This window comes from Amblyomma mixtum, chromosome 7 (assembly GCF_055824585.1).
Source record: "Amblyomma mixtum isolate Tamu chromosome 7, ASM5582458v1, whole genome shotgun sequence".
Taxonomy (NCBI): Eukaryota; Metazoa; Arthropoda; class Arachnida; order Ixodida; family Ixodidae; genus Amblyomma; species Amblyomma mixtum.
This window is the reverse complement of record NC_143018.1, coordinates 150760430-150772649: the sequence shown is the minus strand read 5'-3', so window position 1 is coordinate 150772649 and position 12220 is coordinate 150760430. Positions and strand designations below refer to the sequence as shown.

At 47.6% G+C, this 12220-nt stretch overlaps 2 protein-coding genes across 5 annotated transcripts in view; one reads left to right on the top strand and one right to left on the bottom strand.

The window, feature by feature from the left end:
- Coq7 (ubiquinone biosynthesis protein COQ7, mitochondrial) overlaps positions 1-12220 on the top strand; it is a 57412-nt gene that overhangs the window by 5841 nt on the left and 39351 nt on the right. The gene's annotated exons all lie outside the window — the stretch shown is intronic.
- shf (WNT inhibitory factor 1) overlaps positions 11052-12220 on the bottom strand; it is a 412546-nt gene continuing 411377 nt past the window's right edge. For all 4 annotated transcript variants that reach the window (XM_089553559.1, XM_089553558.1, XM_089553560.1 and 1 more), the window contains one exon: positions 11052-11485. In XM_089553559.1, coding sequence (XP_089409685.1) covers positions 11476-11485 — 10 coding nt within the window. In that variant the 3' untranslated portion in view covers positions 11052-11475. The remainder of the gene's footprint in view (positions 11486-12220) is intronic.

Genomic DNA, 12220 nt, shown 5'->3' with positions numbered 1-12220 from the left:
CCAGCGTGACGCATGGGGCTCGATGCCTCAAAAATATTCAATTTTTATGGAATAAATTTTTATGGAAATTTGTTCTGCTGAAGAAAATTCGAATTGCGCGCCATTTACCTAGCTCGTTTGCACCAGCGCTGGGTAGCGCAAGGGCAATGTTTCGATACCAGGAATATCTGGGGCGTGCGTCGTGCCTGAATCTGAAGCTACAGGGCCGTTTGCAGCAGATTTGTGCGTGGTTGATTCCTTCTAATTAATTACACTTTTGTGTAATTTGTAATCAGTTCATTTCTTAGGCGGTAGCATTTTGAGTTATGCAGTTATTGTTTTTCTCTAATTGATTACCGGTAATCAGTTACTTCTTTGCAAAAAAAAGGCTGCCAGGGCGAAGTGTCCGCGATGATGTCATTGCAACAAAGAGTTTGGCCGTGCATGGCTGCACTTTCCATAGCGTTCGTTCCTTGTGTACAGTCTTTGTCAAAAGTAACTAGGCTGCACTGTTTGCTTCTCAGTCTTATAGTAAAGCTGTTATGCCAGCCCTCAAGCTCTAAATCTCTGTATGGTAAGGAGAACCCCTGTCACTACTTTCAAAGAAGTTTTTGGTCTTTAGGGAAGATGTGAGGGGTCTACTATACGAATGAGAAGCTGACCATGCAGCCTGGTTACTTTTGACAACGACTGTATCTGGCGCCATCTGTGGATGCTTCTTGGCTAATTCATTGTAATAAAAAACTGCTTTTTCCTCGGACTATTAGAAACAGCTCAAAGATGGCTCAAAGATGGATTCAGCTTCAGACAGACACATTTTATGGGCACAACCATCACACATGCGCAACATCACACGATAAAACGATAAACCTCTATTTCTGCTTACAGTCATGGCTTGTCTTACAGCACACGCCACATTTCTACACAGGAAAAATAAATCTAGAAAAGCGATACAAAGCCAGCTTATAACCTGGAATAAATAACACGTAAGCTGTGTTTATCAGTGGAGAATCTTATTGTCTCTTTGCCAGGCTGCGTCAAAAGAGAAAAAGGAAAAAAACAAGGAACCAGTGTGGATTGTTAAAACCATCTGTAGCAAAACAGTGCTGAAAATGAGAAAGCGATCCTAGTCAAAGGGTAATCAAGACGTATGAAAATCGCAGAAAAGACTGCAGGAATCGCCTTCCACAAAAAAAAACAACGTACGCGTGTATGTCCAGCTGTGTATCAAGGAGTGTGCTGACACATTTATCTCCCACTTTAGAAGTAAGAAAAGCTTGGGTATTTCTTTCATTTTGGGTGGAAAAACAGCGCGAAAGGGACGGAAGACAAAGAAGAAGGAAACCACACAGACGAGCGCTGTTTTTCCACCCAAAATGAATGAATACCAACTTTCCATTCTACTCTTGGGTATTTCTGTCTCAAGTGTGTCTCTGGCGTCTACAAGAAACTTGGTTTTGTTGGAGAGCAGTTTACGACCACAGCTGTTGGTATGCCAAGAAACCATGGGATTTATTTTTTTTTACGTTCAGTTCAGGTTGTACTCTTAGGCCCTGTCTTTATAGTCCGTTGTAAGCACTGTTGCTGGAAATAAATGTGCTTGGATAACCAGCAACTAACTAGGCAAGCCACTTGGTCATCCAAGCTTTGACTTGGATGACCAAGGGAGAGTGATGGAAAGTAGTGCAGCAGTAATAGACTGCTGTTCTGTAATTATTCGGGTACTTTTCTGGGGCGGTAATTGACCAATGGTACATTTCAAATGGAGTAATCAGAGTTTTTCTGTAACGTCTACAAGATGGGTCGTTAGTTAAGGGGGAAGCCTGGTCTTGAAAAAGAAAATCTTATTAATGAAGTCACAGTAAAGAAATCTTCAGAGAATATGTATTTTTGTGTGCCAATTCTAAGTATGCCATTTAATTTCATGTAAAACAAAACAATTCCTTCAGCACTTATGTAATTTGTATGCATGTATTTTGTGAAGAGATTTGAAAAAAAACTTCTTGTGGGAAACTTGCTGAAATGTATGGTATTGGGTTCTCTTGACACCAAGGAATGTGATAAGGGTGAAATTGTCTTCCTGCCTAGCGTAGAACTTAAGTTATAGGGTTTTGAAGTTGTCGCTTCAGAAATGATCAGAATAGTGCGTATTCCTGTTCCTGAATTGGCAGCTTCGGTACCCTATAACTCAAGGTCTGTGATAGCCAGGATGATAATTTTACCCTCATTGCATTCCTTGGTGTCAAGAGAACTCCATGGCATACATTTCAGCGAGTTTCCCACAGCAAATTTTCAAAACTCTCCGCAAAATACTTGCATAAAAATTGCATAAGTGCCCAAGGAATCATTTTGCATTAAATTAAATGACATATCTAGGGTCAGCGCACAAAAATACATGTGCCCTGAAAATTTCTTGCCCATGACTAGATGAATAAAATGTTCTTTTCAAGACCCTTAAGTGTGCTGCCAGTCTGTGTGTGGAGCCCCTTTCGTCTCCTTCTTCTGACTGCATCGTTTGTTGCTCCATCCCGAGGGAAACAATTGCGAGGCATGCGTCCACTCATAGTCAGCTTTCTTTTTGGGCACCATGGGCTGCCAGGTAGGCAATATATGGTATTCGCATCGCCCAGTGTTCCCGCAATGAAATTTTTTACCTGGGTGCATTTTTGTCGTGTGGTCGGTTAACTCAAAAACCTGGTTGACTCGAATATTTTTTTCGTGGTCCCGCTGACTTCTAATTAACAAAGTTTTACTGCATATGGCTTTCATGCCTTAAGGTGGTGCTTAAGTCCAGATTGTCCTTACCTGGCAATGTCATTGTCATTACCTGTTGGTTTTTTGTTTTTTTTTGGTGATTCCACATAAGATTGAACAAAGGGTTGACCTCTTACATTTATTAGAAATTTTTATATATTGTTGCCTTATAAGAAAAGATCCGCAATAGATGCTGCCCCCTTAATTTTTTTCGGAGCACCGAAATTACCAAGGGACAGAGTTTTGTGCTCTGCTTTTTTGGCCAACTTTAGTCAAGGACAGGGTTGACTGGAGAGAGGCACGAGGGGAGAGGCCCTGCAGTGGGCGCAGTCAGGCTGGTGAGTTGTCAATTGCATGCGATTGAGAAAATGCGTCTGTTGATGACAGCTGCCACGCATGCCAAGAAGGACTGCCGTGCACTTCCGTAACTCTCTTCTTGTGCTTCCACCTTCTCCGATAGAACTGCACTCTCAGGGCTGGCTGTGCCTGCTGAGTCCTCCTCCCGCTCCACTGCACTTGTTTCTGTGTCCATTGGGACACTCCCTCTTTCCAGACTCAGGACGCTAAACAAATTACCACCAGCGTGTCATCTCACTTCCTTTACAGAGTCGTGGTGAAACTGTTTGTAGATTTTCTCGTTGCGACCACACATATTGGTACTAGTTTCTTTTGCTAGTGGTATGTGCCTGAGGGCCGAGGGTTAGCAGCGAGCTATGGAAAGGAAAATGATAGGCGTAACTTCAAGAGATCGGAAGAGGACGCAGTGGGTGAGGGAACAAACGTGGCTTGATGACATCCTAGTTGAAATCAAGAGGAAGAAATGAGCTTGGGCAGGGCATGTAATGCGAAGGCAGGATAACCGCTGGTCCTTATTAAGGGTAACGGAGTGGATATTCCAAGGGAAGGCAAGCGTAGCAGGGGACGGCAGAAAGTTAGGTGTGCGGATGAGATTAAGAAGTTTGCGGGGATACGGTGGTGCAGCTGGCAAAGAAGGACAGGGTTAATTGGGGAGAGACATGGGAGAGGCCTTTGCCCTGCAGTGGGTGTAGTCAGGCTGATGATGATGATGATATGGCTGAGTCTTGTCAAGAAGCATGACAGTCCAGTTTTCAGCAAAATCAAAGTGGTACACACTGCTCCGACGCTGTGTGCATTGCTTTTCCTCGTACCTTGTGTCTCCTAATGTTGTTGTGCACAATCCATCTTGCCATTCACACCCAAAGATGATTAAAAGAAGTGTCAGCATCCAAAGCCTTGTTCACAAGGTTGCCCAACTCCCATGTCGCTAAGAGTATTTCTGCCCCTTCTGGGACATTAAGTGTCTGCAGTGCCTTTCAGACACTGACTGCATTCACCTGGAAGGTACTGTGTTGGTGACAGCATGCAAATGAATGCTGAGTGAATGCCACCAGCATCAATCGTGTGGCCAGTAATGCTCTCAGAGAGCAACAAGACCAAGTTTATAGTTGGCGCAAATCACACTAATGGACACATCATTGTGTTCAGGAAAGTAAACACAGCGCTAAATTTTGCACAAGCCACCCAGAAAGACTGACAGGACAGGCGCCGTCTCCAACTGTGTTCATTGAAAGCCACATGTTGCATGTGTATAGCCCAAGGAGGTGAATGCATGCGCATTTCTTACATGGCAAAAAAGCAACACAATAATAATATAATAATAATAATATTGCCACGTAAAAAATGCGCATGTGTTCACCTTCTTCCGGCTATATACTGGGCGTTTCAGCAAACAGTTTCAAAAATTTTCAGAAATAGGCTTTTCGGGGTAAAAATATGGCTTTTGAGGCATAGTATTACCAGTATTGGTGGACAGCAGAAAACCGGTGAATCGTCTTAACTAGTAACCTGGTTAGCTCATTTTGAATAAACTTTTTAACTAGTAGAGTTAGGCGCCTAGTTGTAATAAGAGATTTGTAGCCGGTTGTTAGTAATAGCCATACGAGTCTTTAGAATTTCGAAAACGCAGTTACCCTCTCCGCTGTGCCTCGACAAAGTTTGGCGGCATCGCGCGAAAATACATACGCTTTTGAAAGCATGCAGGAAAAGCAAGCGCTCCAGTGCATGTAACTGGTCGAAAAAGTGAAATTCTGTCGAGCCAAGGGTTATCGCATTTTTGAAATTCTAAAAACGGATATGGCTATTACTAACGACCGGCTGCAGATCTCTACTTGCAACCAGTTAAAAAGTTCATTATTAGAAATTAGACAGATTACTAGTTAAGATAATTCACCTGTTTTCTGGTATCCACCAGGCTTGGAAATACCATGCTACAAAAGCCATAATTTTACCCTAAAAAGCCTATTTTTGAAAATTTTGGAAGTGTTAATGAAACACCCTGTATATGCAGCATGTGGCTTTCAACAAACATAGTTGGATTCAGTGCCCGTCCTGTCTTGTCTTTCTGTGTGGCTTGTGCAAAATTTAGCGCTGTTTTTACTTTCGTGAATACAATGTCACACCAACTAGCCCAGCAAGAGGAACTGTTAAATGGACACATAATGCTGCAGATAACATTTCACCTATCTTGCGGTCGCAAGGTGTAGTATTTTGATCGGCCAATACCAGAATCTTTGTATATGCGGAATGCCTCTATACTTGATCCTGTCGTGAAATGCTTTGTTGCCAATGTTTTTGTCTCCATCAGTCATAACCGAGGGGACATCCTTTTTGTCGGGACTTGGTCTGGAAACTCGTCTTTTGCGTAGGACTCACGTGGCACAGATGTGCACCTTGTGTCTGGTGAAATGATCCAGCCGGTACCACACTCCATGGGTGTCTTTCCTGCACTTGTACATCGATGCTTCAGCAATAAGCTTCTCAGTCCCATTTTTTGCGAGTGTCGATGGCAGGAGAGTGAGAAGTTCCTGGGATGTTGTGGATGCTTCATAGGCTTCAGTCCACTGCACGCACAGGGAGCACCTTTCTTCCGCTAAATTTGCCAATGAATTGTCTTCCCTTTCGTATCTTGCAGAAAACATTTTTGGTTTCCGACTTGTGTAACTCGCTTGTGTCCCCTTGATGTAAGCAAGCCTGTCCCAACTTCTCACTGGTTTCGATGAGGCCGAGGTAAGTTGCTGGCCGAGTTGGTTCCAATATTCCATGACTATAGCGCAATGAACGGGACAAGAAGAAGGACACGGGCAGGGACAGCGCTGTCCCTGCCTCCCTGTCCTTCTTCTGGTCCTCCCATTCGTTGCGCTGTAGTCATGGATGAGGAGAGACGGCGGTGGCTGCAGTGCTCCAGTTGATGGTGTTGACTTGTCCTTCAGGGGGCATAAAAATGTCATCAGTAAACTGCGCGTTCTGTGCACATGTTTCATTGCAACAGTAGCGAAGGCACGGGTAGCACAAGTCGGCCATCTCTTTGACAGTCACAGAGATCTTGCAGATACTAGAAGTTGCTTCAAAACATCTAGGTCAGCAAAGATTTGGCTCTTTTGTTGCTTGTGCTTGTCAAGGTAACTTGCACCAGACACTCTGTCGCCATGAGAGCAGTGCAGTCAGGGCAGCACATCTCTGCCTCATCTGCGACAGAGGTGAACTCTGCAGCCTCATCTCGCGCGGCCACACCTTTGCCCTCCTGCCAGAGGGGTGTCATGAGAGTGCCCAACCAGACACAACACCACGCTGAACACAAGAGGCCTCGTTTTGAGTGGAATTCTCCAGCATGCTAAGCCCTGTGGCCAGGCATCCCCATCCGTTGTGTCTGGCGACAGAGGACCAGTTTACAGCAGTTTTCCTTCACCCCACCTGAGGACGCAAACACAGAAAGGGGAGAGGAGGGTGTCATTAGGCTGTGGAAACTCTGCAATCCCAGCCGTGAACTCCATCCTTGCTTGCGATGTGACCAAGGAACAGCAGCTCCTCGTAGGCGAAGTGGCACTTCTCTGGTTTCAGTGTCCGGCCTGAAGTCTTGGTTGATCGTTTCCAGCACTATCCGAAGCCTTCTGAGGTGGTCTTCAAAGCTTGAGGAGAAGACAACAACGTCATCTAAGTAGACTAGGCAAATCTGCCACTTCAAGCCTGCGAGCACCGTATCCATTACTCGCTGGAACGTCGCTGGGGCAGAGCAGAGGCCAAATGGCATCACCTCGAACTTGAAGAGTTCGTCTGGCGTGATGAACGCAGTCTTCTCGCGATCTCTTTCGTCGACTTTAATTTGCCAGTAGCCACACTTCAGGTCCATTGATGAGAAGTACTTAGTGTTGCACAACCTATCTAATGTGTCGTCGATGTGGGGCAGGGGGTAGACATCCTTCTTTGTAATGCTGTTCAGGCGGCGGTAATTGACGCAAAAGCGAAGGGTGCTGTCTTTCTTTTTCACTAGGACGACTGGTGCTGCCCAGGGGCTCCTCGATGGCTGGATGACATCGTCACGAAGTATTTCCCCAACCTACTTGCAGATAGATTGGCGTTCTAGCGGCGATACGCGGTACGGGCTCTGCCGCAGTGGTCGGGCGTGTTCGTCTGACAATGCGGTGCTTGGCAAGCCGGGTTCGTCGCACATTCGATGTTGATGAGAAGCAATCGCTGTACCTTTGAAGAAGACTGTGTATTTGGTCTTGTCTGCTCCGGGGTAATGTTGGGTTGATATCAAACGTGGGTTGATAGCCTTGGTCAGATAGTTCCACGGGTTGGTCGGGTAGGGCAAATATGTCTCTGATGTCTGCCAGCTGGTCAAAAAAAAAAACAATCGTCATACCTTTCTTTAGATGCCGGTATTCTTCGGTGAAGCTGGTTAGCAGCAGCTGGGCTTGGCCATTTCAGATTTGGGCGACTCTCCTTGCGACACCCAGTCCTCGATCCAGGAGTAACTGGGTGTTCCCCTCGACGACGCCTTCGGCAGTTTCGATGTCTTTAGTACCTGTGCAGGCGAGGACACCTGATCGGGGCGGCACGCGCAGTGCTTCGCCGAGGACGTTGAAGGCAACGTGATGAGTCGCACTCGTCGCAGCAGGTATGGCTTGTCTGTGGAAAGCTTGATCGACTTAGATCGAAGGTCGATGATCGCCCGATATTCATTCAGGAAGTGCATTTCCAAAATCACGTCTCGCGAGCGTTGCTGTAGGACCAGGAAGGTTGTAGCATAGGTTCGCCCATTTACTGTAACTCTCGCGGTGCAGCGTCCTGACGGCGTAATCAGGTTACCACCTGTGGTGCGGATCAGTGGGCCATCCCAAGTTGTTGTCACTTTCCTGAGTCAGACAGCGAGTGGCCCGCTCATGACGGAGTAGTCAGCTCCCGTGTCGACCAAGGCAGTATCCGCGTGTCCGTCGACCGTAACATCAAGGTCACTCGTTCACGTTCTCGTATTGTACGTTGTCTTCGGTGTCCGATCTCGGCTTCGTCGAGTAGTGAGGCTGTGGTGGGCGTACTCCGACTTTATTTCTCTGGGCAGCGGCAAAAGCTTCAAGTCTGGCCGTGTCGTCGTCGGTGTTGTCGTCGTAGTTGAGGCATGGTCTTGCGTTTTTGTCGATGGAGGATCTTTGTTCTTGCACTTAGAAGCAACCTCACCTCCAGAGGCTGCTTTATTCAGTTTAACCTTCGGGGGCTGGGGGAGCATCCACGCACTTCGTAGCCTCAGCCAGGAGATACAAAGCGCGGTGACGGGAAACGTGATACGCGGCTCGACGATGAGCATTCTTCCCGACGCAAAAACTCCTCGATTTCAGCTGGTTGGGTCGGGCTCATGGAGTGTCGTAAGAGAACCCTTGGATGCCCATTCTTCTGTATGGGCAGTGCCGGAGGATGTTACCGGCTTCGCCACCAGAGCCATAGTGGGCGGCGCTGGTCGGGAGTTCTCCACTGGTCGCATTTCCTACTTCCGTTGCGTCCCTTGTAAGGTGGGTGGGCGGGAGCTAGGGTGTTGTTGTTCTTGTAGAGCTGGTGCCCCGTCGAAGAGGGCTTGGGGGGTCTCGTTGGGGCGGACGACTGCGTAGAGTGGCAACGTAGGTCATGGCTCCACCTTCCGATGGATTTGTTGATGGCGGAGAGCCAAGTGCATGCTGTACTTCTTCACGGATGATGTCCGCGAGCGACGCTACCTGAGGCTGCTGCGTCTGCTGCATTGGGGATGGCAGCAGCAGACGAAGTTCTTCGCAAACAATTTCGCTTATCAAATCTCGCAGGTTATCTCCGCTTGCGAGGGTATCTTCTGGGGGGCTTGCCGTCAGCACTTGAAGTGGTCGGTTGTAGTGACGGGCCCTGGTGTCAAGGGTCTTTTCAATGGTGGAAGCTTCAACTAAACACTCGGCGACAGTTTTTGGAGGATCCCGTATCAAACCGGCAAAAAGTTGCTCCTTTAAGCCGCGCATAGAAAGTTGAGCTTCTATTTCTCAGTCATATCAGGGCTGGAGCTCCTGAAAAAGTGTTTCGTTTCTTCCAAATGCGCAGTCACGGTCTCGTTTGGATGTTGAATTCGTGACTACAGCAGGACCTCCACTCTTTCGTTCGTACAACGCTAGTGAACGTACCCACTAGCTGCTTCTTGAAGGTCGCCCAGGTCGTGAGGGAAGATTCATGGTTTTCAAACGACGTTCTCGCAGTGCCATCCTGCAAAATAAACATTTCGAAGCTTGGCGCTATTGTCTAAGGCATTGAGCGCTGCCACACGCTCGTACATGTCCAGCCAGTCTTCTACATCCTCCATGGAAAGGCGGAGGCTCAAGGGGCTGTCAAAGCACGACGGGCATTGGCTGTGCTCCGGGTTCCATTGTTAGGGGCTTAGCAAGATAGCAGGTCAGCACCACCACCTCTACCCAGCAACTCCACCAGATGTCATGTAGTGGTGACTGCAGTCCGGCGAGTAGGAAAATAGCGAGAATGGCTTCTAAATGAAACTCTTCATTTGGGCTTGCACCCGCTAAGAACTGAATGACTCGGTGGCGGCGTAGCAACAAGCGAGCTTGGCGGTCATCGAACAGAGTGCCCGCCGCTCGCTGCATCGCTCAATTTAAAGCTGGCAAGGAAACTTCGAGATAACAGGTCAAAAGTAACTACAGTAATATGGAAAAACGCAGATGCAGTTCTTCATGGCTTTGGTCAATCAAGATTAGTCCGGTCACTTCTTGCGTCATGAACAAAAATGACAACGCCTCGTTCCTGCGGCTCCTTCATCAAATCTGTCCCTTCATTACAGAGATTGTCATCTGAACAAACCCAGTGTGTCCAAGGGCTAAGATTAAGTTTAGACATCAAGATCAGTTGACTAGGGAGTTGTGTGAAGCCCATCACATTCACAAGAACAGCAACACGTGCGTTAGCACACCTTCTGTATCCATCCATGCGTGTGTGAAATTTCGTATCTGGATTCCTAACTTTCTTATGTGTGCTTTTTTCGCGGGAAGCACAGGCTCTTCGGGTTGTCATTTGAGAGTGTATAACCTGTCAGTGGTTAGTAGCGCTGGTCCTTCCTCCTCTGTCTTTGTTCCTCGTCGCAGCGCTGGTGAAGTTGTGCAGGAAGAGATGGCGCCAGAGTAGTGTGCTGCGCTGCTCACTCACCTGAGGTGGCAGGATGCTGCCCAAGTCGGTGACACCTCCGTGCGTTCTATACGAGCACCGAAGCAGCTACGCTCAAAAATTGTCTTTCTTTGCTCTGTTGTGAGTGCATGGGTCTTCTAGGCAGCCACCATGAAGCCTGCTTGCACTGACTGGTGCCTCTTTGGCAGCAGCACAGGCAGCTGAGGACACCACTGTGCCTCCCGTGTCTGCTGCATGTGTCGGGAGGATGCCGCTCTGAAACTGCTTGAGGTGTCCTAACTTGTGGGCTGTCTCTTGCTGTAAACACGTGCCTCTCTCGCGCGCTCATATGATGGAAGCCACAACCAAGGGGAATAGGGGATTTTTTTTTATAATTTGCATTGTTCATCAACGAGAGCTTAACAGGGTAAATATTTATTAAACATAATTGATTGGGAAGCAGAAGAAAAGAACAAGCACATGCCACCAGTGAGATCTGAAGTCGTGGGTTTGAATCCAGCATGTTGCTGTTTTTTCTTCTGCTTCCATCTTTAAATACTTGCGATATTAATCTTCTTGTCTTTGTCTGCATTGAAAACCCTTTACATCAAGATTAATCTCTTATAAGTAAACACATCCCCTATGCTCCTTGGTTTCGGTGGCCTTCCGTCATGTATGGCTTTGGAACTTGGCTTTTCCCTATCACCCTGGCCTGCTTGCGGCTACACATCAAGCATTGGCTGTGAACAGTGAATGGATGCAGTAAAGGGAAGTTCTGCCGACCGCGCTAGCTAGCAGCTGTAGTAGGGGGTTCGTGGTGAGGGAGACAGGGAACCGTGTGTGTTGGTGAAGTTATTATTATTTGTATCCAATTCTGCTCTGCTTGGTCCTCCCACAGAAGTGCAGAAGTGGTTCTTGAAAGAAGTCTCTTATTGGCACTGTCTGGGCCCCCTCCGCATGCTGGGGCCCGAAGGAAGACTAGGTGGGGGACAGGGCACACAGCAGCCAGGTTTCCCGTCCTCCGAAGCATGTCCTGATCACAGCCGTAGCTTGGAAGGCAGACACACAGCTCTGTCGGTCCGCAACTGTCTCTAGCAGCAAAACACCCAGTGAGGCGAGGCTTCTGACGTGCTTCCAACGGTTGCCAAGCTAGTTCAGGTGACGCAGAGCGGTGGCTGCTGAGCCTCACACTGTTCTTGCCTCTGTCGCTGTGGCACGCCAGGCGCCGTTCACACAAACTGTTTCTTTCGACGCTCTTTCCGCCTAGGTATACCTGCACAGAGAGATGAGCACCACTTGGAAAAGTGGGCCTGCACTCAGATTTGCACACTGCTGGCATCGTTTTTTGCGGTGTCAGAATTAAGGAAAGAAAATAAATGCTTATTTCACTGCAGCACTAGCATCGGCACAGCCACAAAACCCGTCAAGCACAAGCAGCCTTTTCTCTGTTCCCTAGAACTAGAGAGCTGCGGACACAAGTGACACTGAGCAGTAGAATCGGCACAGTCATCATCACTGCATTCACGTCAGGGCAGAGGTCGTGCACCACCTTATCCCACAAGCTTCCTAATCTCATCCGCCCATCTGCTATGCTTGCCTTCCCTTGGAATCACCCTTAAGGACCATCGGCTATCTTGCCTTGCTCACTAATACAGTCGTTCAACTGTCGCTCAGCAGTCGTGCAGACATTGCGGAATGAGGTCGTAGAAGAGTCTTATGTAAAAATACTGGAAGACATCTATAACAACTGCACAGCTACTATAGTCTTTCACGAAGTCAGCATAAAATTCCAATAAGGAAGGATGTCAGGCTTGGAGACATGATCTCGCCAATGCTGTTCATCGCCTGCTTACAGTAAGTGTTCCGAGGCCTGAAATGGGAACAGTTGGGGACCAGAGTTAATGGAGAATACCTGAGTAATCTGCGATTCGCTGATGGCATTGCCTTTCTAAGTCACTCAGAACATGAACTGCAAAGCATGATCAATGAGGCAGACAGTCAGAGCAGA